The sequence below is a fragment of the Mus musculus genome, chromosome 19 (genome assembly GCF_000001635.26).
Source record: "Mus musculus strain C57BL/6J chromosome 19, GRCm38.p6 C57BL/6J".
Lineage (NCBI taxonomy): Eukaryota > Metazoa > Chordata > Mammalia > Rodentia > Muridae > Mus > Mus musculus.
The window spans coordinates 43,498,626-43,525,305 of NC_000085.6; the positions used below are offsets into that span (position 1 = coordinate 43,498,626).

Consider the following 26,680-nt stretch of genomic DNA (forward strand, 5'->3'; position numbering starts at 1 on the left):
TCCGGGCAGTTGTGGTTTCATGTGGGTGCTAGAAACAGAACCCCAGTCCTCTGCAAGAGCAACAAGCAATGCTCTTTTGCTCACAACAACCAAGTCTGTCCCCATCAGAGGTACTGGAGTCTGATGGCTTAAGCCACCCCTAGGGAGAATGCAAGAAACTCTTCCAGGGAAGGCAGCATCCTAGAGCTGAAAGAACAAACCTCAATAAAGGATACAAATGGAAACAAGCTGCAAGCTAACGTCTAATAACCTTTACCTCGTCCACACCCAGCAGCCTGGGGCACCTACAGAGAGTCAGCCCAGCCAGATGGTAGGATCTGCAAGGGCGGAGGGCTTTGCAAAGGAAAGCCAGACCAGGGATAACCACCGTTCCTCTCCGAAGGCAGGAAGCCAGACTGTTTCAGTACCAACAGACTGATTCAAAGAAAGGAATGAGGAATGACGGCAGAATGACAGCAACAGTCCAAATTCTGGCTCAAGGTCAAAGGTCTTTTTTTAAACTAAAAGGCCCTACTAACAGAACAGGGTGTCTTGGTAAGCTTGGAAAGAATTCCGTACCACACCCAGAGGAAAGGGGGTGAGTCAGAGACAACAGGAAGCAAGCAGACTGTTTCACTGCGGTAGCCAGGCTAGACCTGGTGACTTCTGGAGCCGACCATCTTTAAAAATCGTGGGATTTTTATACCTCAAGGGAGTCCTGGGAAATTCTGAAAAGCTACTCTTAAATATTTTGAAAAGTGGTTACTCTGTTGCTTAAAGTAAGGCATAGCCCTACCAATTTTTCCAGACCCACCCTTTTCCCAGAGTTCAGGGACTCTGGAACTTGTGATGTTTAAGCAGCTGTAATGTTTTCAATACACTAGGGACATAGCAGCTCCAGCGGTGACGGAAAGAGCTGGTATTCTAGAATCCCTCTAAATGATATCATCCTAGTTTCTTAAGAAAATGGCTGGTGTCTGAACGATAAACCTACAAAAGCAACATGGACTTACAGCCTGGATCCTACTTGAACTTCCAGTTTCATGAACACATTTTGTTTTTTCCTTTACCTTTGCCATCAGTGAACCCCTCTAAAGACTTCATTCTAAACTGTGGGTGGCAACTCATGAATGGATCACAAACTCCATTTCACTTGTCTTGATCAGCAGTTTTATTTTTTAAATAAAACAGAACAGACTAAGAAAATATCACAATGTGCCACATATCACAAGAGCAAATACCGTTTAGTGGAACTTTCATTTCAGTCAAATACGTAAATCCATTTGTATGTCATGATATAAATATTGGCCACAGTTGCCTTAAAAAAACTAATGTTCCAGACCAGGGACACAACCGTGCGGGGAGATCAGGGTGACGAGAGACAGAGATGGGTGGCGATGATGAGTTTTAATGCCCCAGCCAACACCCACAGTCACATCCGGCTCCTCAGACCAACTTGATCTTTGAGACTAGACTTTTGTACAGTCAGGCAACACGCAGAAGCCCAAGGCTCCGTGGGCATCACTCCTGCAGAATGCTAGAGAGGAAGGCAAGGTGATTACATCTCATAGCCAAAGTTCTTTTTATTCTTAAATAACTTTAATCTACTCTGGTTTCCAACAGGCTCTAACCCCAGAGCCCCCGGGGCTCATTTCAAGAAACGTCTTCTCATGTGGGGGGTCAGCTAAACAGCAGCTGCTTCCCCTCGGTCATCTCTAATAAAGGACGTGTACAGCTAGGTACAGCTAGGTTTGCGCAGGCAGGAAAGGTGTGACAAGAACTGCTTTGGTGGCGTGAACTACGAGGTGTTTCTTCACTGGATTTTGGTGACGGCTTCATGGATGGAGGTAGCGACGTAATCTAGGTTCTTGGTGGTCAAGCCGCACATGTTGATCCGACCACTCGGCAGGAGATAGATATGCTTCTCGTTGACCAAATACTCGACCTGCTTGGCTGTAGAGAAGACAGGAGGGCAAGACACTGACTTAAGCAGTGGACACTCAGAGATCACCATCTTCCTTCTTCCTCCTTAACTCAGACTGGTGCAATCAACCAACAGGAAACTACTCACTAGATCCTGGAAAGATTTCTCAGTAATTCATGTTCAATTTTCAGGACGTTGACAATATGACTACAGCAGAGGGGCAGCTTTGAAGCCGGGATGACCTCCCAGCCAGACCTTGCACGTTAGATACCCCTCTCAACTGAGAGCAGCCATCAGACACAAGGGAAGTACCCTGATCGGGAAACCCTGATAGGTGCTCGACACCGGCTTTGGGGCTCCAGTCCTGAGCATCCAACAACCTCCAGTGAGCCTTTCATCTCAGAGTACATTTGACAGGAGCCCATCACAATGTACAGATAACCGGCATGTAAGTGAACCAACAGGCTCTGTGACCCTGTGACCCAGACCCCGTGACCTAGGGACCACCACATTCTAGCCTCTGGACCACTCATCCTTCAGCCTCCTAGGATGCATCAGGGATTCCATGGTTGCAGGAAAAAACCCCACACGTGAAAGCAGAAGGGGACAGAGGCCTGCATGTCCTCATCACTACAGTGATTTTGTTTCTCTGCAAAACTGTGATAGAACTCTAGCATATTTTTTGCTTAATTAGCCCATTAAAAATGAAGTAGAACAATAAAATCACACAAACTAGTGGGCAAGTGTGACATGCTAGGCAGTGTGCTATGCGCTTCAGTATTCTTGGTGATAACCTATCATGCCCATTTCACAGATGGGGCATAGGAAAAGTTCAACGCTCTCCTCTGCCTCCCGAGTGCTGAACGAAAGGCTGTGTACCACCATACCTGGCTCTGTACGTTTTCTTAAGGAAATGGGGGGAAGAGAAAAAAATAGAACAAACTCTATCATTAAAAAAAAAAAAATCAATGAATGAAGCTGGGCGGTGGTGGTGCATACCTTTAATCCCAGCACTTGGGAGGCAGAGGTAGGCAGATCTCTGAGTCTGAGGCCAGCCTGGTCTACAGAGTGAGATCCAGGACAGCCAGGGCCACACAGAGAAACCGTGGCTTGAAACTCCCTCCCAACAACCCCAGAAAACACAAACAAACAAAAACAAAATGATGACAAACTTCAAATGAGGTTCAAATCAGGTTCAGTCTATTCCTACCACTTGTCAAGTTATGATAAAAACCAATTTCCTCCTCTGAATTGTAGGGGAATAATGCTTTCATGGGGATCCCTCTTCTTGTGAGCTCTTAGAAGCTCTCACACCATGCTCAGTCCCGGGTTTTTTTACAGCTACACAGAGATGACTTCTCAATGAACTCTATCCCATAATCGTGAGGGACGCCTACAGCTAACGGAGCCATTCGCCACTTTCTGAGGCAGCCTTGTTTCATACAAATCTGTAACACATCTTGATCACATCTCTCTATGTATCTCCTTTGGTTTGCTCCTTAGCCCATTTCAAGCCAGAACTGACAGCCTTGACATTGCCTGGGGCCTCTAGTGTTTCCCTGACATCGGATCCCTCCCGAGAGCCAGCAGGGTGACAGTGTGTGGTCGTCACTCTGCACCAGTCTAACAACAAGTATCCATCAGGCTCTCAGGAATTCCTTATTAAGAAATGGCTCCTCTATCATAACGAAACTCTGCTGACAGCTGGCGGAAATCAGGCCCACTGGATTTCCCATCAGCTTTTAATCCCAAATACCTACCCAATTTTTAAATTTAGGACAAGGAAAGGTAACTTTGTAACATCTTTTCAAGAGTACTACCTGGGGGCTGGTGAGATGGCTCAGTGGGTAAGAGCACTGACTGCTCTTCCGAAGGTCCGGAGTTCAAATCCCAGCAACCACATGGTGGCTCACAACCATCTGTAACAAGATCTGACTCCCTCTTCTGGACAGCTACAGTGTACTTACATATAATAAATAAATAAATCTTTAAAAAAAAAAAAAAAAAAAAGGAGTACTACCTGAAGCCCTGTTAAGTTTGGTCCCTAAGGAATCATGTGTAGCATTTATACTAATTAAGGCTAATTAAGGTAAAGCCAAAGGCACTTAACAATTTATGAGAAACTGGTTACAAATTAAAGGTCCAAGTTACAAATCCTGTTATTTCCCCAGCTCGCTCTGAGCCACTTTCCCACCTGCAGAAATGAAAGTAACAAAATCCTGGGTCAAAAGGGCAGACCACAACAATGCTTTCAGAGACTGGCGGGGCTTGGGAGACTCTGACTGAGAAAACCTAACTTGCTCAGATCCAAAGTTCGGCATAAGAACTGTTGCTTCTGTGTGCGTGCACGTGCTCAGGGGGTGGGGGCGGGGCACTTACGGTTCAAGCCGGTGAAACTGAACATTCCAATCTGCTCAGTGATGTGAGACCAAGTCCCGGGGGTCTTGAGAGCTTCTAGTCTTGCCCTGAGTTCGGATCTCATGGTCAGAATCCGGTCAGCCATTGTCTTCACGTTACCTTTCCTGGGACATGGGCAGTGGTTAGCAATACCCAGGCACGAAGAGAGGATTCACAGAAATACATAGGTTTGTTTAAAAGCTGTAATTTAAGCCAGGCGGTGGTGGTGCACTCCATCAGCCCCAGCACTCAGGGGATAGAGACAGGAAGATCTCTGTGAGTTTGAGGCCAGACTGGTGTAGAGTTCCAGGCCAGCCTGAGACACACAGCAAGACCCTATGCCCAAAACACACACACACACACACACACACACACACACACACACACACACAAACCTGCAATTCAGACTGAAAGCTTATCATAAGCTCACACCTGTCTATTATGGTACCTGGGTTCCTGGTCAGGTGAATGAACTGCCAGACACACAGACACAGAGGACAGTCAGCAAGGACTGTGCTTACAGATAGAGTCCAGCTAGAATATACTAACACCAACAGTATCATGTACTCTACAGGGCCCAACTGATTTATTTATCATACACTTAGCCAGGACACGAGAGCCTTTGTCTTCTTAAATAAAATAAAACACAGGTCTTAGCCGGGCGTGGTGGCACACACCTTTAATCCCAGCACTTGGGAGGCAGAGGCAGGCAGATTTCTGAGTTCGAGGCCAGCCTGGTCTACAAAGTGAGTTCCAGGACAGCCAGGGCTACACAGAGAAACCCTGTCTCGAAAAACCAAAAAAAAAAAAAAAAAAAAAAAAACCAAAAAACGCACAGGTCTTCGCCCTTATCTTTCCGATTCTGCGGTTTCAGCTATCTTTGGTTAACCACAGTCAGAAAACACTAAGTGGAAAATTCCAGAAGTAAAGATTTCCTAAGATTGAAGTAGCTGTTTTCAGAGTATATACTATCATGGCTCCACTCCTTTAGTGGTTACTATCAGAAGCCTTTTCTACTATGTGCCGTCTATAAACTAAATTTCATCGTCCTGTGTATGCGCAGGAAAAGAAGGGAGAGCCCAAAAATGGTCACACTGCCTTGAAGTCGGACAGTCTATTCTTTGGGAATCCCTGTCCTCCAGCTTTACGGAAGGAAGGCTGGGTTGTGGAGGAAGTGACATCCACTGCAGGGCTTCTCCACACCTCAGATGCCATGCTACACAGCACAGGTGATGTGGATATCAGCCCAGCCTTGAGGAAATACCTGAACTTCAGAGAGGCTAAAATAATGGCATCCTGGGGCTGGGGAGATGGCTCAGCGATTAAGAGCACTGGCTGCTTCTACCAGAGGTCCTGAGTTCAGTTCACAGCACCCACCTGGTGGCTCACGACCATCTATAAAGGAAACTGGTTTGGCATTCAGGTGTACATGCAGCATTCATGGCGGGGGGTTGGAGGGGGGAGAGAAATAAAATTTTAAAAATTGCATCCTACGTCTCTGGAAATAAAAGAGCAAAACCCAGGCAAATGAAGCAGAACACGTCAGCTATGCATTCCTGATTCCTGCCCTCGCCCATCAGGATCCAAGGCCCTTACCACTCCTTAAAGAGCTCCGGGTCAGAGAGGGTGGCGGCCACAATCCGAGCTCCTTGGGCTGGGGGATTGGACCAGGTGATTCGTACAATCTTCTCCATCTGGGAAAGGACCCGCAGGACGCTGTCAGACTCTTTTCCGACCACGGTCAGATTCCCCACTCTCTCATCTAAGGAGAAGACGAGAGAGCCAGGCTCAGGCGCTGAGGTGGTGTTGAGGGGCAGGGAGGCAGGGCTGCGACTCTGGGAAGCACTCACTGTAGAGCCCGAAGTTCTTGGAGAAGGACTGGGCACAGAAGAGCTCGAAGCCTTCAGACACAAAATAGCGAATAGCCCACGCATCTTTCTCTAGGTCTCCAGATGCAAAGCCCTGATAGGCTGAGTCAAAGAAGGGGAACAGAAAACGGCGCTGCGAGGAAGGAAAGCGGAGCGAGTCAGGGTAGGGCGTCCTCCAGAAGCGGCCTCAGACGTGGGCCCTTCCTCCCCACCTGGTGCCTGGAAGGAATTTCGACCCAGAGCCTTCCTTGTGTTTCTTGTCTGCACGCATTTATTCATCCGCCTGCCACTCTGCGCCTAGTTCTGTTTCATGAACACCAAGCAGCAAACACGGGGTTTGGTAACCCTTCCTTAACAGCGTGCGCGATACTCCAGGGTCAAGATGCAGCTTTAGCAACAAGGCTCCTTTCTGAAGCTTAGAGGTGCTGTTGTGTCATGGATCCTGGTATGACTAGCTAATTAGTTTTTTTTGTTTGTCTGTTTGTTTGTTTTTTCGAGACAGGGTTTCTCTGTGTAGCCCTGGCTGTCCTGGAACTCACTCTGTAGACCAGGCTGGCCTTGAACTCAGAAATCCGCCAGCCTCTGCCTCCCAAGTGCTGGGATTAAAGGCGTGCGCCACCACGCCCGGCTATGATTAGCTAATTCAATGAGGTCTGGCAACCCCAGGCACCTCGGGTCAGTGCTGCCTTCTCAGGAGGAAACAGGCTCTCCATTCTAATCGCTCTCACACTGAGAGGACAAGCCTCTTCTCTCTCCTGAACAGTCCAAACCGAAAACCCAAGTGTGCCTTCACTCCCGCCCTGCAGCATTCGCCTACGACCGACCGGTCAGAGCCTTTAAGCTCCCACATCGGCAACACCTAACTTCTCTCCCAGCTGACTCAGCGAGCTTCCCTCAGATCCATTCCACACTGTGTTACCAGGGTAGACACTCCCCAGCCCCAGCCCCAGAACTCCAGGGAGCAAAGAGAATGTCCTTCAGTTCCTTAAATGCGCATACGGTCTGCCTGGGTGGGGCTGTGGCCACATACACCCAAGCCCCTGCCCCTAGCACCTTTCTACCAGCTTCCTCCAGACAAGGCCTTCTTATCTCCTCCTTCGAAGGACTTCCCCTAGGAAGCTTTAGGCCATCACCAGCAATAAAATCTGTGCTGTATACCCCACAGAACTCACCCAAGCCTTATCTCACAATATTGGAATTCTTGAATACTAAACCCTTAGATCTTCCCAAAAAGGCTATATGCTCCTCAGGGCAGGGGCCTGTTCTGCTATATTCACTAGCAGACCCCGATGGTACCTAACACCTAACAGTTACTTAGTAAGTATCCCATAAGCACGGTGATGGAGGATATACACTTTGAGCTAGAAATTCTCATCTAGGAAGCAATCCTAAAGAGAGAAAGCTTTGCCAGGCGGCAGTGGCGCACACCTTTAATTCTAGCACTCAGGAGGCAGAGGCAGGTGGATCTCTGAGAGTTCAGAGCCAGCCTGGTCTACAGAGTGAGTTCCAGGACAGCCAGGGTTACATAGAGAAACCTTGTCCAAAAAAAAAAAAAAGAGAGACAGAGAGCGTGTGTGTGTGTGTGTGTGTGTGTGTGTGTGTGTGTGTGTGTGTGCGCGCGTGTGTGTGTGTTTTACTACGTAAGTAAATCAGGTCAAGAAATCTGAAATTAAACATTCCTCAACCTATTTACCCAATCCCCCAAAATGGCATATCTCCACAAAAATGATGCTATAAGCCATTAAATATTGTGTAATTATATATTGTTAAATATATAAAGAAATAAAAGGGAGAAGTGCTACAACATAACATTAAGAAACTGATTCCTCCTTGCAAAACAGATACACATCTTAAAAACCACACACTCTCTGATGCTCCATCCACCAAGACACTTAAACTACAGTCTATAGAAGTAATAAGGTTTACAGTTAATATCTATTACCAAACACAAGTGTCTGTAGGAGTAATAAGGTTTACAGTTAATATCTATTTTCTTCTTTGAACTTCTCTCCAGTTTCCGGGATTCCTTCAGTAAGCTGGCTGTGCTTTTAAATAATTAAGAAATAACAACTAAATAAAATGAATCCACGCGTTCTCCTTAATAGAGACGCTCTGCAAGAGCCGTTACCTGCATGACAGCAGCGATCTGCTTCCACTGCTCTGGAGTCGGGTCGGTCCCTGTTGGGTTGTGCGCACAGGCATGGAGGACAAAGATGGAGAACTCGGGGGCATTCTGGGGAGAAGAAGGTTACATCAGCTCTGACAGAGCAGAGATACCGGGAGATGGTCAGGGGAGCACAGGTCACAGTACAGGGGCAAGCATTAGGCTCGGGGCAAGCATTAGCCATAGGGCAAGCATTAGCCATATTCTCAATGTCTTGAACACCTCTCTCATGTGCTACCTCAGAATCTACTCTCTGATCTGGATGGTTCGGAGGAAGTCTCAGGTTCTCATTTATCAACTGATCCGAACGTTTTTCCCTGCTGCTCCTAAACAGAATTCTCTACTGCTCTTCTGTATCACCCACCTCCAGATCATTCAGGAAACCCTGGAGGTCCAGTCCTCTCTTCTCCGCATCCCAGTAGCAATAGGGCCGAATGTCCTTAAAACCGGCGGCAGAAAACACAGCATTATGGTTCTCTGCAAAGCAAAGGGACAGATGCTAAGTGCCTTTTAAACACAAGGTGGCAGAATCGGAAGGAACACAGGTGAGTTATGGGCCCTCAGGCTCAGTGTCCACTGGGCGTCGTAGAGGCTTGCCATTGAGTTATACTAGGAACAAGTCTAACCAGTTATAAGAACTCCAGACTTGGAGCCTACGACTGGGCAGTCTGCCTCTTATATCCACCATCATGGAACCCTAAGGATAGAATACAACGGAGTCTTGGGCAAAGGTGCTCCCAGTTGAAATTGGAGCAGTAGCTTTCTCTGGCCGCAGCTAGAAGCCAGTGCTCAATGACTCCCCAAAACGCACCCTCCCAGGGATAGGTTACATCTTCCACGCAAGTCACCAAGTGTCACAAGGACAGCCCTCCCAGATGCTTGGCTCGCCCCCTCTATGGCTAGCAGGCTCACCCCAGGTTGGTGATGATACGTAGATTGGTGTGTTCTTGTTATCTGTACCATTGTACCATCGCCCTAAGAAGTCAGCTCCAATCCGAAGAGCGCCTGTCCCTCCCAAAGACTGCACCCCTCCAACCTGAAAGAGAAGATTTCGGGTCACAGGTTGTTGACAATGGTGAGATCGGCTAATATTCGAAAGAGTAAGACAATCATGGTAACATACTTTGTCCTCTTTCTGTCTAAAGCCCCTTAAGTGTATGAGTTCCTCAAACCATTGCCGGACGATCCTATTATGTGGGTAAACCGAGAGACAGGAAGGCAAGAAGAGACGAAGTCCCTGCTCAGTCACCAGTGAGCAGGACAGTCAGGTCTCCTCTGACTCCAGGAGGAACCTCCATCTTGAACACAGGTAGAAGGACCTGGGACACAATGTGTGCCGTGGAAGGGAACCCCAGCTGTTGAGCACCCATCCCAAGATCTCTCCTGTCTGTAGGGCCCTAGACGTTCACTTCAAGCTGACTGACCCTTGACTCCCACCTATCTCGGGAATGCTGTTATATTAATCCCCAGAGACGTGTTCTCTCAAACAAAGATGACAGGCAGATTTTCCCTTCCTCTGTTTAGTTTCCTCTCAGCCTAAAGAGTCCTAACGTTATTATGATGAAAGTGATGATGAAAGTCCTCTGTTTTACCATTCAGAAAAATGTCTTCACCTAGAGTGTCATTTGGCTCTCACATACTCTACAAAGTAAATGGATTGAGAGAAATCAAAAGACAGTCAGCACGGATGGACGCGAGTGAGATCTCCCAGCTCTGGGTCTGCTCACTCCGTCTTCTGTAAGCCACTCCGTCCACCTGTCATTGATCGGACCCCTCCAATTCTAATGAGGCTTCAGCGTAACTCTCTCAGTAGAGATAAAAGGCATAAATAGATAAATTAAATGTTGCCTAATATGCCTACACGATTAAGGAAAACAAAAGAATCATATAAAAAACGTCTATAAATAAAGGGAGGCGGCTAGGATGTTGTCTTAGTTAGGGTTTCCATTGCTGTGAAGAGACACCCTGACCAAGGCAACTTTTATAATGGATAACATTTAATTGGGGCTGGCTTACAGGTTCGGAGGTTCAGTCCATTATCAACAAGGCAGGAAGCATGGCAGTGTCCAGGTAAACATGGTGCTGGAGGAGCCAAGAGTTCTACATCTTAACTGGAAAGCAGCCAGGAGACTGGCTCCCACATGGTTAGGAGGAGAGTCTCTAAGCCCACCCCCACAGTAACACACTTTCTCCAACAAGGCCACACTCCTAGTAGTGCCACTCCCTAGGCCAAGCATAGTCAAACCACCACAGATAAAGAACTAGAACATTTACCTAACACATGAAGGGCTCTAGGTCCAATCCCAGAGAGAGAGAGAGAGACAGAGACAGAGAGTGCAAGTGCCAGGCAGTAGAGGCACACAGCTTTAATCCCAAAACTCAGGAGGCCAGGGCAGGTGGATAACTGTGAGTCTGAGGCCAGCCTGGTCTACAGAATGAGTTCTAGAACAGCCAGGGCTACACAGAGAAACTCTGTCTCAGAGCAAAACAAACAACATAAGAAGAGGAGTGTGATTTCAATGGAAAATTGCCGACCACAGGCTGAGGTATCTGAACACGTGATCCCAGTAGATGGTGCTGGGGTGGTGGTGGTATGTAACCTTTAGCAGGTACAATTCCGTGGAAGAGCAACTCGCTGGGGAAGGGCTTTGAGGGTTTATGCTTCACTCCACTTCCTGTTCACCCTCTGCTTCCTGCACACGCCTGAAGATGTAACTCTCACCTGCCTACCACACCTCCGTTTCATTAAGGACCCGAACCCTCAGAAACCATCGGCCAAAATAAATCCTTTCCTCCAAAGGATGCTTTTGGTTCTGGTGTTTTATCATGGTACTAAAGAGTACTTAATGCCAAGGGACGCACAGCAGTCTCCTAGCAGTGACAACTTCATGAAAGACTCAGGAATAGTCACAGTAGAAAGACTTTGGTTTTTCGAGACAGGGTTTCTCTGTATAGATGTGGCTGTCCTGGAAATCACTTTGTAGAACAGACTGTCCTTGAACTCAGAAATCGGCTTGCCTCTGCCTCCCAAGTGCTGGGATTAAAGGCGTGCGCCTAAATTGGTTTTCTTTAAGGTGTGGGGGTGGGGGAGGTGTTTGTTTGTGTGTATGTGTTTGTATGTGTGTTTGTGTGTGTGTGTATGTGTTGTGTGTATGTGTTGTGTATTCCAACAGAGGCCAGAAACAGGTTTTGAAACACGTGGAGCTGGCGTTACAGGCTTGTGGAAGCTGCCCAGAGTGAATGCTATAGGATCCAAACCCCGTCCGTCAGATAGAGCAGTGAGTACTCTTAACCATAGGCTGTCTCTCCAGCCCTACGTGATGATCCTAAAGACACACAAAGAGCTTCGTTCCTGTGTTATTTGTAAAATCTCATGATTGAAGAAACACATTCGGCTATCGTGCATTTGCTCTGGCAGTATGGTTCGATCTTACACAAGATTCACAAATACAGATGACCTTGAAGTAATGTGATGTGGGCATGGATGTAGGCATTATAGCATTTGAAATAATAAAGAGGTTAAAAGAAGAAAATTTCTTTTTAGAGGAGAAAAGCTGCCCTAAGTTGTTCTAAAACTCTAAGCTAACACTCATGCTAAAAGACAGCAAAGGAAAAATCGTTCAGGGAGTAGCGGTCCTGAGGTTAGCCCCGCCCTCCAGGGAGTAGAGGTCCTGAGGTTAGCCCCGCCCTCCCTCCTGTTCCAGAAGCACATGGTGTCAGCACAGATACACAGGGTACCCAGGACTGCAAACGATCCTGGGAACGAAAAATTATAAATTCACTCCATTAACATCAGCTACCTGAGCACTCATAACATATGACACGTGAAAGACTGAATCCTCAAACCACCGTGCCCTAAAAATTAAACACTGGATGGCTTCTGTGACACATGGTACTCTAAATATCAACAATTGACAGAAACTGCTTTTTGTGAATAAATAAAGTAGCAACTGGTCATTGTAGAAACTTTTTTGGCCAAGAAAGTCCTGTGTTTTGTAAAAAAGGAAAAATCAATATTTAACGAGATAAGTTCAGACAATTCACGGACTCAACCACTGGACCCAAATCACTAAACAGGTATCCAGAACAAAGAGTCAACCAGTTAAAACTGGACCAGACAGTCTCTGCATCTCCTTTTCGTGTTGACATATAACTGTTGACTTTAGAAACATGTCAGATATCATAATTGGTCGTGTTATTTCATTGTGACGGGAGCAGAGCCCACAAGAAGCTGTTTGAGGCCAGGGTCACACGTCACCTGGGTTCCATAGCAACTCTTACCGTATCTGATACACACCACCACACAAGCTCCTGCCCAACTGGCTGAAGAAAGAATCTAGTGTGGAAAAGACCGGAGGCAGGGCAAGATCCCCGGACTCCTTGAGGCGAGGGCCAAAGTAGAGACTGAGATCTCACTACAAGGAAAGGCATCACGTCGGGTCTTCTGGGGCTGGCTACCTGCCATGCCGGCTGAGGCTCAGGAACAGCAGAGCCTAAAACACTGCTCTACTGTGAGATTCTGTCTGAATCCAAAAGTCTGAGAACAGAAAAGCAGCAGCAGCCAGGGTCCCAGAATTGAGCTCCTTCAAAGCAGGTGGTAATGGTAAATTTCAAGAGGAAGGCTGTGTAAGGAAGCTGACATTACCGTTAACCTTGTTCATTCTTCACGTCTTGTCTCTACTATCCCTTCTCCTAGTCTGGCCACTCCAGTTAAAACTGAAGCCAGCCTCCCTCCCTTCCCCACGGCTAACATGCCTCCGCCCCCTCTCTTTCTACAGCATTTGACAAGTTTAACACAGTAAACGGAAGGAGGACCTGTCTCTGTGGTCACATGTATGTTTGGGTCCTAGCATCTAGCAACGTGCCTGGCTCTTCTGACAAGTGACTAACTCAAACATCTGAGACCCTTGGAAGTTCTGTGAGCTAACTGTTGGAACGTGTACTAAACAAAAAGCCAGGATCCCTAGCCAGGATCAGAAATTGTGAGATGATCCCTAGCCAGGGTCACAAATTGTGAGATGATCCCTAGCCAGGGTCACAAATTGTGAGATGATCCCTAGCCAGGGTCACAAACTGTGAGAGGAAAAAAGCCTTATAAAATCAGACATCCTAGCACGCTGGAGACGTGGCTCAGCAGTTAGGAACACTTTCTGGTTTCAGTTCCCTGCATCCACATGGTGACTCACGGTCATCTGAATCTCCAGTTCCAGAGGATCTGAGACATTCTCCTGACCTCCACGGGCACCAGGCATGCGCGTGACGCATGTATACACGCAAGCAAAATACTCTCACATATAAAGTGGAGGAACAATATTTTTTCATTTAGGCGCTAGAGTAAAGCCACAGTGAGTTCTGTTATTCCCAGACTTCAAACAGCCACGTCATAACTCAGAGAACATAAGTAACCAGCCACGCCTGAGAAAGTGAACGATTCAGCACAGAAGTGACCCTTGGTCGGGTCCTGAAGGTCTCAGAGGTCTGGACTAGAGAGTTGGTGAAGCAAGGACGGGCATTCTACACAGAGGGAAAAGCCAGGCCTGGGTTCTGAGTTCTGATAGGCCTGTGGGTCTGCGAAACAGCAACACTCTCCACTCTTGGACTGGCAGGATCCCGAAGGGATAACAGGGAGAGGGATGGCAAGCTCACAGACTGGACCACACTCTGTAGACAGCAACGAAGGTGCACCCTGTGGAGGAAGGGAGCAGGCAGCACCGTTAGCCCTCTTTATAAGGAGTATCTCCCTTCCTGTAGTGTGGGAAATGTTCTGAAATGACAAGGAGAGTAGAGGCTGGAAGGCCAATGAGGCTACTACAAGAATCTACATGAGCTGGTGGCCTTGTGGATGAAGATAGTGGCCCAGGGATGCAGAGAACTTCCAGGAAAAAAAAAGAAAGAAAGAAAGGCTCAGAGCTCAGGAGCAGCTGGTACCCAGAGTAATTCAGATGCTGGGAAGTATCCCAAAACAGGAACTTTACATAACTGATGCCATAAAAACCGTCCTTTAAGTCCGTTCTGTAATCAAAACACGGTGAAGACGAACTAGACCAAGAAGGAAGAGTAAGTTACCAGGTCAAGGCCATGAGCCCCAGGCCAGATTCTTACAGTCTTTTTTTTTTTTTCCAGTTTTTCAAGACAGGGTTTCTCTGTATAGCCCTGGCTGTCCTGGAACTCACTCTGTAGACCAGGCTGGCCTCGAACTCAGAAATCCGCCTGCTTCTGCCTCCCAAGTGCTGGGAGATTCTTATAGTCTTAAGAGGTCAAAACCTAGATCCATGGACAGAGGAATACTGTCAACAAAGTAGCCATGTTGAGAATACAGTTCTCTTAGAGAAGCTGCTCCCTCAATATGGACTCTGATTTGCCAACAACAGCCCAACCTAATCTATAGCATATACAGAGAGGTACCATATGTCAGTGGAGTGTTGGGCCACAAATGGGACATCTATAACACACTAACACACACAGACTGACAGACAGACACATACACACACACACACACACACACACACACACACACACACACACACACACAGATCAGGGACCACTGAGGAGGGAGTGGAAGGTTTTTAAGAGCCAGAGGTTGGGAAGGGCTGGAACACAACTGTGTGCTCCTGACATGACAGGCTGCTGGCTCACACGGACACACATCGGCTGCACTCTCCTGCATAAAACCGAGCACGTCATCATTCCAGCAGGGAGGGGGAAAGAGAAATGGAAATGGGTATGACCAAAACACACTGCCCGAAACTCTGAGGAGCGATAGAACATATAGATTTTAAAACAGACTGCCCACCTTCTGTCTGGGCAAACACAGGATTTTCAGGGCAACTCTTCCATACCACGCTCTAACACCCCCAGCCCCACCCCCCCACCCCGGCACACACATCCCACACCTTCCGTTCCCCCAAGGCTTGCCTTACACAGAAATCTAGTGCGAACTCTGATTAATCACTTGTTTAATCAGTGACCTGGGTTCCCAGACCTTCAGCAGAGACTCCCTTCGTCCTTTACTTCACCTTGCCATTCGCTTATCAGGGCATCTGGAGAAGAAAACCCTGCTGTACACAAACAGGTGAGGAACGCCTCAAATGACTCCACCCAGTGGCCCTCTCCATGGATGAACTGTGACCTGCGTTACCACATGGCCCAGCGGGCTGAGGAGTGCAGCTGATTTCAATTTCACAACACCTAACCGGACTCTTGCTCTCCCCTCCCACCCAGCCCCAGTGAGCCAGGTTTACCTTGCTCAAACAACACTTTCCTTAGGTAACCCCTGCACATACTGTAGTCTTCAGGCGAGTCTCTACACAACCAAGACTTGCTTCTGCCCACCGCTGGCCCTGGGCCATCCCACACACCCCTGTCCCAAGAACAGGATCGATGTTTCCTTATCATCTCTACTTTGTGGTCTTTCAAACCTAGATATAGTTTGGAGTCAGTGGGGGCACCTTTTAAAAATACCCCCAAGCCAAGTAGGCGGTAGTGCACATACCCTCATCCCAGCACTTGGGAGGCAGAGGCAGGAGGATCTCTGATCACTGCGTTTGAGGCCAGCCTGGCCTACAGAATGAGTTCCAGAACAGCCAGGGCTGCATAGAAAAACCCTCTCTTAAAAAAAAAAGATTAAAAAAGGAAAAAAAGAAAAATCTCCCATCGGGGTTGTAGGGAACAAGAGGGCAGTGCCCCTTCACGATTCTGATCACATTGGCTCGGCAAGGGTTCACAGGGTCCAGCTTACAACTTCCAGGACCGGCTGGGTACACATTTGCAGCCCCAAGGGTCTCCCCGTCCCCTGAATCTCTCTTTCAGCACTTCCCACCATATACACTCTACCTCACGGTGTCTGCTTCTACCATACACTCAGTTCTCGCACACATCTGAATTTATGACACGGGCAGTTCAATGAGAGCACCTGAGAGAATTACCACAGGCAAGAAAGAGCGGGGAATCCTGGTTCTTGAAGGTTGAGGGATCACTGATAACCTTCTGAGGAGCCGGGTAAAATTAAAGAAATTTTTCCCCAGAAATGAACGAAAGTCATACATTTAGAGGAAAGAACCCCTGATGGGATTATGAGCTATAGTTTCTTTCCTTTCTAAATTCAAGACACAGATAGCAAGTAGGTAAATGATCTGCCTGTGGCCCAAAGCAGTGGCAGAGATGAGTCTATACATCTCCAAACTCTTCACAGTCCATTAACTTCTCTTTGTTTGGCTTTTCTAGTAACGGTTTCAACGCCAGCGGCTGAAATCTGATAACGTACTGGACAAAACTGAGTAAGTGAAGCTGAGCTCCGGATACAGCCATAATTATCCTCTTACACTGACTGAAAATATATTTGGTGGGCTGGAGAGATGGCTCAGTCATTAAGAGTCCTGGCTGCTCTTCCCAGAGGACCCAGGTTCAATTCCCAGCACCCACATAGCAGTTCACAGCCATCTGAAGCTCCAGTCCCAGGGGACCCAATGCCCTCTTCTGGCCTCCTTGGGCACCAGGCCCACACATGATGTACAAGCATTACATGCAAGCACAAAGCTCAGACACATAAATAAAAATGTAAAAGAGGTCAGCTTACCGTCAAGGAAAAAAATAACATAAATGTATTTTCCAAGAATCCTCAAGATATAACTTTCAGTGCCTTCAAGGAAATTGAACTTTTAATCTCTTATTTTTAGACATTTACGGTTCCTAATGAGAAACTATCCACACCCCCCCAAACTCACCCGATTCTCCCTGATAGCCAGGCTGTTGTCCCCAAGAACTAGGCGAGAAGCACAGCTCCGGAACTCTGCCAGGCCCAGGATGGGCAGGTACTCGTGGTTGAGGCTGTTGTCGTTAGCAATCTTCTGTTCGACCTTCCTCACTACTGGCAAAACCCAGGGCTGAGATTCATCTGTGCGGTACGCTGAGTACAGAGAAAGAGATCACATGAACGTCAGGCAGCCTCCAAGGCAGCGTGTGTAAATACGGACAGAGAAAAATCCCCCACCTTCTAGCCAAAGCAGGACAGAGACAGAAACACAGTGCGTTCACTTGCTGAATTGAGTCCCGGGTTGGTGCTGGGCACACAGGACAGCCTCGCTCCCCCTGCCCCATTCAGATTATATAGCTTTTAATGTGAGCTCCAGAACTGGAATGCTGACATAAAATTGGGATGCCACAAACTCAGGTCAAGCAAGAGAGGGGCGGTCTCTGTGAATGGAAGCCATCTCTGCCGATCAAGTCTCTAAAATCAACGGCTCAGAGATTACATCCCCACGCCCCCCAAGAGCGTTCCAGAAAAGCCTAGGTTGGGCGTGTCCAAACTGCAGCCCACAGCCTGCATGTGTCCCAAGATAGCTACCAACACGACCCAACAGGTTTGTAGACCATGACAATGTCATAACGCAAGGTCAAAAAGGATGGACGCATCTGGCTTGGTGCTACTTGACAAAAATCAATGCCCCTCCAAACACAACCATGGAGAAAGGAGGAGAAACAGAAAGACTGTCTGCCTCCTCCAGGTGACGTAAAAATGCAGAAGCGTGTCACACAGGAAGCCTATGTCCTGGGCCTGGCGCACAGATACCAGTTACTCAATGACCAGGGACCCACTTAAACACATCTCTGTCCTCTCTGCGTATTTTGAAATCAGCTGGTGTTTACATTTTCACTGCTCAGACACACTCACTGTCTCCCAAGGCCTCCCACTGACCTAATTTTATCTAGTTCACGACATTTAACCAGGCTACTCAGTAAACTTCCAGGCATTCCTTCAACCTTCTAGTGCATTTAGCATATTCTCGGGCTGCTCTGACCTCGTCTCCTTCCGATTTCCTCCTACCCTGCTCTAAAGTTATCCTGGATTCTGCAGGCAGCTGCTTTGGCCTTGACCCAAGCTAATAATCTCTGAGCTGATCCCAACTGGGGTCACTTCCGTCTCTACTGAGTGAGGCAGCGATCCTATGCCGGGGCAGGTGAGACCAAGCTCTCCGAGTGATTCTGACTAAATTGTAACTCGTGTATATCTCAGGGTGTCTTCCGGAACTACACACATTAACTATAAAGATTTTAGCTTAGCCCAAATATAAACACTTAACATGACATTAAACACCTCAGCCCCAGCATTCTGCTCCTGGGTATGAATGTACAACCTCTTTCTCATCTCTATTGGCAGCGTGCATATTCTTTTATAGAATATGGACCACACCATCATAGGGTTTCCAACATGCATGTTTCTTTTTCACTTGATTATACATTATAGGTGTCTTTTTTAATTAGTTAGCTAAACTAACGGGGGCTTCATTTATTTAATTTTATTTTATGTACATTGGTGTGAGGGTGTCAGACCCTTTGGAAATGGAGTAACAGACAGTTGTGAGCTGCCATCTGCATGCTGGAAATCAACCCCAGGTCCTCTGGAAGAGCAGCCAGTGCTCTTACCCATGAGCCATCTCCCCAGGCCTTCTGCGTATCTTTTCTGATAGGTGATGTGTCCTCATGCCCCAATTCCATCCTCTGTGTCTGTCTAGTTCCAAATCCTCCTCTCTACACCCAACTGTTGGTAGTTTCTTATGCATCCGTCCAGCGTTTCCCCACAACACACAGGCAAGTCTGGCTTCCTGCATTTGGTAATCCACAGCATACCGCACGCTGTTCTGTTCCTTGCTTTCCGCCACTTGATGGTCTCTTCATGTTTATGCACAAAAAGATTCTTTGTTCTTTTTCACAGCTGCTTAACTGATGAATAAACCAGACTTTCTTTTGACAGCCTCACATTGGACATCCAAGTTGTTTACTATGTAGGCGATTAAAGCAATTGTTTACTATGTCAGCGATTAAAACAACACTTCAGTGAACTGCCCCATATACATGTCATCTCTCGTGTTGACAAATACATCTGTAAGATGCAAGCTTGAAACGGACGTGCTGATGGATGTGTGTTTGGACAGATACTTCCAAGCTGCTCTCCGGGGCTCTCCACGACAACCATCAGTTCACATGAACCAGCAATGTGAAGAGCATCTGCTTCCCCACAGCCTCACCTAGGAATTCCCGGTATGAATGTGCACTTTGTGTCAAGGCAGTTCCATTTGCATTTCTCTTATTATAAATGCAAGTGGAAACTTTTCATGTGAGCCATCTACACCATCACCATGGGTGAGAGACAACACTCTTTCCTAAGTATGAATTACTATTAACCGTGACTTCAATTATCTGCTATTAGAAACATTGTGTTGAATATTCCTGTATCACTAAGCATGAATATATTCACAGAAAATACTTCTAAGTATAAAACTACTAAGCCAAAATGTATACAACAAACAAAATACTTTAGCATTCATAAGTCCACTTTGGGTCATGTATTTTTAATAGAAATAAGTGTTTTCTATTCCGTCAGATAACTATGCTTTCCAGAAATGAGACATCTGTAAGTCCAAAAAAATTTATCAGTGCGTAACAGAAATGATGACTGAAACGGCCCCTCATCACCTATAGTCTAGTCTCCGGGTGAATCAACCTCAGAACATGACTCATAGCATTTACATACTCTAACTGCCTTTAACAAATATTAAAAGTTTACTTAACCAGGTGGAACCTGATTGGGTTTCTTTAAAGACATACCAAAATACTTCCTTCCGAGGAAGAGCTGTTCTTGGTGCAGACCACCCGGTCAGATGCCAGAGGCTTACACAGCAAACGTGCTCCTGGAAGTCTCTGGGGGATTTGATTTTAGATGGGATGTTATCACTGGGAAGGTCCTTAATTCTACCCAACCCTCTTCCTCTGAAACCCAATTTAATGTTGGGAAATGTACCTGCGCGAATCCCTGCAAGCAGGGCTGAATAAACTGCACGGTGTGTTACAGAGACAGTTATAAAGAGATGCTCTCCGGTGGGATCCTACCACTCAAGGGCATTTCAAAAGGGACCTCCCAGAGTCACGGAATGGATGCATGTCTGAACCACCCAGAAAGGATACCACCTAGACTCACCACAAGTATAGAAAAGTCAGTCCTATTAACTTCAGATCTATGACTGGATATTGCATACATGATATAATAACATGCTGCATGTGAGTATCTATGGTAATGTCATAACGCCATTCCTAAATTATTGTAAAACATGTAGGAGAAAGAAAAAGCCACTGTGCTGTTGTTCTTCCCGTCGTATGCTCTGACCACCACTCTGCCCCCAAAGAAAACCACCCTGAATACTCAAGAGTGAGGTTAGCTCGACTGTGAGAAGAGGAGAATTGCCCAATGAGTGGCTCCCCTCCCAGTTTCTCCCAGGTTCCATTCTGGGCATACCCAGGTGTGCTACCCATCACTACGGCATGAGCGCAGACTTCTCCGGGTGACTGGAGCAAGGAAGGCAAGCATGATGGCCCGCCACTGTTCTTCCTCTCCTCTGGAGTGCTTGTGACTGTCCTGTTTTGTTCCCATGGCCCGATCCTCCTGCCACCCACTCAGCTTCAACAAGCACCCACCCACTGTGCCCGGCACTGGCTAGAAAAAGCTACACTACACGGAGATATCCCCTGTCTCCTGGGAAACAGGCCACGCTGAGCCTTTAAACCTCCACGGTGGGTCAGAGAAGATCTTACAGAGGATGGAGTGCTAACAGTGAATAAAAGAAAGGGCTTAACAGGGGCAAGGGGGCGTTCCAGCCTGAGGGGCACCTGTGCAAGGTCCTCAGGAGCAGGACAGCATAGCCTTTAGAGGCGCTGCATTTCCACGTCTCCTGAGCAGGCTCGGTGGAGGAACCACAGGGAGTTTTTACAAGAACCTTCTGTTTTAATGGGGACATCTAAAAGGGGTGACACCAACAGATGAACATTTAGAGACTCCTCTGAGTGACATCACAGAGTCAAACCCCAGAGGACCAAAAGCAGGAGGCTCCCGAAATGATCCAGAAGAGAAATGATGAAGCCCCAAAACAAGGCGATGATGGCGGGATAGAGGAATGGGAAGATAAGCAGTCGGGACTTCTGAGGATGTGACAAAACCAAGAACCCAAAGACCAGACTCATATAGGTGGGACAGGGAAAGGGTGGCTGGTCATTCCAATATCTGTCGAGTCTGGATAATGCGTGGTTGGTGGGTAGAGAGCTGGTGAACACATGGCGGCACTAAGAAGGACCCTAGGAGAGGACTCCCAGATGGTGAGCTCTCCTAATTATAGACACTCCTGGAAACTGAAGCCTCGGTAATAACAAGGATTTACTAAATACTTTGCACATTTCTTTATTCTCATTTAATTATTTCAACAAACCACAAAATACATAGGTATTAGGAGTCTGGAAACTGAGGCCAGAAATTATTTTCCAAAGATCATAAAGATAATAAGAGTTAGGCTGATACTACTGAATTCAATGAGCTCGTTGCTCTGTCTCTGTCTCTCTTCCTCTCCCTCCCTCCCTCCCTCCCTCCCTCCCTCCCTCCCTCCCTCCCTCCCTCCCTCCCTCCCTCTTCCCGCCCCTCTCTGTAACAGGCAATGCCTAAGGAAATTCTAAAGCCCTCAGCCTAGAGCCCTGAATCAGGAGGAGCCTTCTTATCAGCACTCAGCTCCGCAGAGTGACCTATGTTTGTCCTTTCCTCCTGAGCAAGCTTCCGGGAAGTCACGCGGGTTACAGACAAGCCCAGCAGTCTTGTATGCAGAAAAGGAAGAACAGAGAATTGGATGGTGGAACTGGCGCCTTTATCCCCCTGAGGGTTCCCCTTCCCTCACCTACCTGCACCCAAGAGCCCGTGCACACAAGCCTCTAGGTCCTTCTCCAACTTCTGCTCTGAGAAATCCTGATACAGCTCTCCACGACACCAAGCCCATCTCGAGAGGCGAGAAGCCACATCAAAAACTACTAAACTAGACCCAAAGAAAGAAGGCTAAGTTCTCATTTTAAAAGTGGGGGGAGGGGAGACTGGCTTTTTTAAAGAGAGAGAGAGAGAGAGATGGCTCTGCCTCTGAGCGCCCACCACACACATGTAAGACCTGACTTCAGCTCTGGGGCACCCATATAAAGAGCTGGGCATAGACATGTTAACATTAGAGCTCCATCCGAGCTCCATCCGAGCAGTGGAGACAGGCAAAGCCCTGAGACCGCTGGCCAGCTAGTCACGCCATCAGTGAGCATTAGGTTCAGTGAGAAACACCATCTCAAAAGATAAAGTAGAAGCAATAGTGTAAGGCAGTCAGTGTCAACAGCTGGCCTCCACGTGAAAGCATGGACGCTTACACACACACACACACACACAGAGTAAATAAAAACAAAAACAAGAGACTTTGTATTGTGTTGGACTTGTGTCTCACTGTCCTTAAAGGAGCTCTGAGAAACACTAAGCCCACCAGCTCCATAAGCAGTGAAGAGTGGGACCCGCTGCTCTGTTCCCTGACAAGAGAGCTATTGAAATCAGTCCAGCAAGAAGACAAAAAAAAAAAAAAAAAAAAAAAAAACTCCCGGGAAGCTCTCAGCAAATAGGAACTAGCTAATGCGATTACAGCAGCGGTTTATTCTAAAACTGCCCAGCACGGCTACGAGAACCTGAGACGGTTTCATTACCTTTGGCCTTGGGAGGAACAACCTTCTCAATCAGTAATTAATTTCCTTTACAGAGAGTGTGTTGAAGTGTGTGTGAGAGTACAACAGGACAGACACGTGCAGAAAGAGGCCTTTTATCCCCTGTTTTGACTATTCCTATGTGAGCATCTATCACCCACACAGAACAGGTCAAGGTAATGATCACAGAGGCCTATATGCAACGCCTTTCATTACAGATCACACTCCACACATAATTGTTCCTGGTTTACTGACCCTTGGTTAATTGATGGGGTCAATACAATTATCCCACACTATATAGCACTACTCTATTAATAGAATCCTGAAGGTTCTAGGAAACCTTGGAGTGGACTTTCGATAGATTCTAATTGTCATTCATTCCTGACACCTCATTCTTTCTCAGCTTCAAAGACATTCGATAACCTTCGAATTAGAGGTCCTATGTTTCTTCTCTCTGCAGGTCCCTGGCTACCCCCAGACCAGCTGAAAGTATTCCAAGCAGAGAAGAATCCAAAACCCTTGAGGCCTGAGACCTGCCTAGAATCCCAGCCCTCCCATCTAAGGACTAAGCTATGCTTTCTCCCTGGGCTTCAGCCTCCTTCCTTGCAAACAGGAGAGCAAGAAAGCAACCTCCCAGAGTTGCTGTAGGCAGAACGTACGTACGCTTACACGCATAACTCATTTGTTCATGTTCCTAGGTTCCTGGAAACAATGACAGAGGCACGTCATCACTGAGATGAGTATCTGAACCCAAGGCTGACTGGATCATCCGGACTGGAGGTTTTCCTGTGCACGAATATTTTATTTCTGAACCGATGTCATCAATGTCATCATTTGGCTCTTAGGCTAAACATTTTTATTCAACTGTTTTCAAGAGACCCACTCAAAGAAACGACAAACAACAACAGAAATAGCTCACACTTATATAACTCCTACTTATACACCAGACCCCATGCAAGGCAGTGATTGCATCAAGTCACCACAAAGGCCCTGCGAGATGGGTCAAGCAATCGACCTTGCTAGCTCTTCTATCTTTATTAGGCTGTAAATAAGCACTTGAAGATTCTGGGCTGGATTTAAATAAAGACTTTATATGGTGACCACTGTGATTTCTAGTCAAGACAATCTTTCAGTATTTCTCCTGTTCTGAGGGCTGCTAAAACCATCAAGCTCCTCTCCATTGGCAAAGCAGCGAATGCTGACCTTTTTATGCTTTTTATTTTGAAAACTTTCAAACATACATAGAAATTGGGAAAATGCTAGGTATCATTTATGTCCAGACACCATCAATAAAACAGCATTTTAGGATTTTCTCTTAGCCACTCCTATTCCTTGATGAAGTGTGTCTGTGTCTGTGTCTGTGTGTGTGTGTGAGAGAGAGAGAGAGAGACAGACAGACAGACAGACAGACAGACTAGGGCTATTTTGCACATCCTCTCTAAGAACCTAGATGAAAGAGAGCGAGAGAGAGAGAGAGAAAGAGAGAGAGAGAGACAGAGACAGAGAGACAGAGACACTAGGGCTATATTTGCACATCCTCTCTAAGAACCTAGATGAAAGAGAGCGAGCGAGCGAGCGAGCGAGAGAGAGAGAGACAGAGACAGAGAGACAGAGAGACAGAGACACTAGGGCTATATTTGCACATCCTCTCTAAGAACCTAGATGAAAGAGAGCGAGCGAGCGAGAGAGAGAGAGAGAGAGAGACAGAGAGACAGAGAGACAGAGACACTAGGGCTATATTTGCACATCCTCTCTAAGAACCTAGATGAAAGAGAGCGAGAGAGAGAGAGAGAGACAGAGACAGAGAGACAGAGACACTAGGGCTATATTTGCACATCCTCTCTAAGAACCTAGATGAAAGAGAGCGAGCGAGCGAGCGAGCGAGAGAGAGAGAGACAGAGACAGAGAGACAGAGACACTAGGGCTATATTTGCACATCCTCTCTAAGAACCTAGATGAAAGAGAGCCAGCGAGCGAGAGAGAGACAGAGACAGAGAGACAGAGACACTAGGGCTATATTTGCACATCCTCTCTAAGAACCTAGATTCTGAATCCCCTTAACGTCACCCTCTGCTTCAAAACAACTCCATTTCTTCTTTCTAACCTTCTAGCGCTTTCAGTTCCGGTTGGTTCCCTGCTGAGAGCATCAGTCTGCTCACTCTTCTCTCCTCGGCTGGCCTCTGCACGTGGCCAAATGCACACCAAGCTCTGTAGAGCTTCAAACATCCAAACAGTGATGACGAAGTCGCCGGAGGCTCGAGTTAAAGGGCTTTAGAAACTACAACACAAACGACCTTGGCAGAAGGCTAACTTGGTTCAAGGCAAATGATCAAGAAATGAAGACCCAGATGTGTGTGGCCTGAGATGCATGGGCTTCGCCTCATCTGCTCCACTCTGAGAATAAACCAAACCTACATCTTCCCCATGTGGGTTAACAGGCTTCCTAAGTGGCGTCTGCTACTCGCTCAACCCGGACTACAGCTCCATTAGGCTAACAGCTCTTTCATTCCCAGTTCCAGTTGACCACGAGACGCTAAAGCTACCATACTTCTCTCTCCTTACCATCCCCATCGTTGCTTTAGAACAAGTACTATAAAGAACACTGGGTGGAGAAACAAAAACAACATTTGTGTCCCAGATGTTACACCTGTTCTGCGTGACCTTGAACACCCCCTCTTTCCAAGGACTCTGTATCGCCATCTGCAAAATGGGTAGGTTGGTGATGTCCTCGTGGTCCCAACCTTCTCTCCTCGGGCTCCTCTCAGGGAGACACAAACTAAATCTCAGCTCCTCCTACGCCCACCTCCCCCCAGGCTGCTCGCATTCCAAGGCACTGCATCCTTACCTCCCACGCCGAGGTTAACCTTGCGGGGATCTGGATCATCCCGGAAGTCCGCAGTGAGCTTAAAGACCAGAACCGGAGGAGCTTGCGGAACCTGGGCAAAGACTGATGGAGGCGCCATCGCGACAGAATGTGCCGAGACCTCGAGAACGAGCCGGGAGCAGCTCTGTGCGGTGCGGGGTCCGGTGACTGGAGGAGACTCTCACCTTCGCCGGCGGGCGGGGCAGCCCGCGGCTTCCAATGGTCGAGCCGCGTCCGGAGCTTGGCAACGCGCTTAACCAATCACAACCTTCCGACTAAGAAGGGTTAGGCGGGGCAAGCCTCTACTAGCCAATTCGAGAAGAGGATCTTATCGGAGGCTTGTATGATGCAACCAATGCAATGTACACCGGAGGAGGTGTGGGCAGAGGCTAGGATGATTGGCGTAGCGTGTTCCAATCGCTGAGGCTTTTATTCCTTGGGGTGATGAGGATGGTGCGGGTGGCGGGAGTCCCCAGAGGACAACCTCCTGACCTTCTGGGGCCTGGAGACCTGGGGCGGTGGCCCGCCCGTGGGGAAAGCAGAGAACAGGTCTTTCTGTACCCGCTGAGCAGGTGACTGTCGCCGCCAGGCTCCGGCGGTGCGCACGTTCCTGCGTTGGCCAGGCCCGGCTGACAGCCAAGTGTCTGGCACAGGACTCTAGTGGTCCGCTTGGACACACTGTACCCAATCGTGGGTGACCTTGACTGTCTCCACTCAGTGCTTCCCCAGAAAGAAACCTGGATGTGTTGTCTTCCTTGATCGCTGGCAGGGGAGACCCTGCAGAAAGTAAGGGATGAGCACATACTAGCTTGAGAATTTTAACACCAACCCCCAGCCCCGGTAGATAACCGGGGCCGGGAAAGCCTAGCCCTAAAGGACCTTGAAGGATCTAGCGAAGCCTCTCTCTGCAGCATTCCTCCCACGCGTGCTGTCATCATCGATTGGCACAC

General features: G+C 47.6%; 1 protein-coding gene across 1 annotated transcript; it reads right to left on the reverse strand.

Moving 5' to 3' along the window:
• Window positions 1-1,126: 1,126 nt before the first annotated feature.
• Got1 (glutamic-oxaloacetic transaminase 1, soluble) lies at window positions 1,127-25,980 on the reverse strand. Its single transcript, NM_010324.2, has 9 exons — window positions 25,713-25,980; window positions 17,056-17,237; window positions 9,245-9,368; window positions 8,697-8,809; window positions 8,297-8,401; window positions 6,151-6,301; window positions 5,897-6,062; window positions 4,283-4,425; window positions 1,127-1,932 (listed from the first exon to the last, which is right to left on the reverse strand). Exons 1-9 carry the CDS (start codon window positions 25,828-25,830, stop codon window positions 1,793-1,795), a joined length of 1,242 nt encoding a protein of 413 aa, NP_034454.2. The 5' UTR covers window positions 25,831-25,980; the 3' UTR covers window positions 1,127-1,792.
• Window positions 25,981-26,680: the final 700 nt, after the last annotated feature.

Coding starts and splice junctions, on each gene's coding strand:
- Got1 (NM_010324.2), bottom strand. CDS start 25,830: ATGGCGCCTCCATCAGTCTTTGCCCAGGTTCCGCAAGCTCCTCCGGTT. Junction 17,238..25,712: donor GGTTAACCTCGGCGTGGGAG/GTAAGGATGCAG, acceptor CTCTGTACTCAG/CGTACCGCACAGATGAATCT. Junction 9,369..17,055: donor TGGCTATCAGGGAGAATCGG/GTGAGTTTGGGG, acceptor CTTCTCTTTCAG/GTTGGAGGGGTGCAGTCTTT.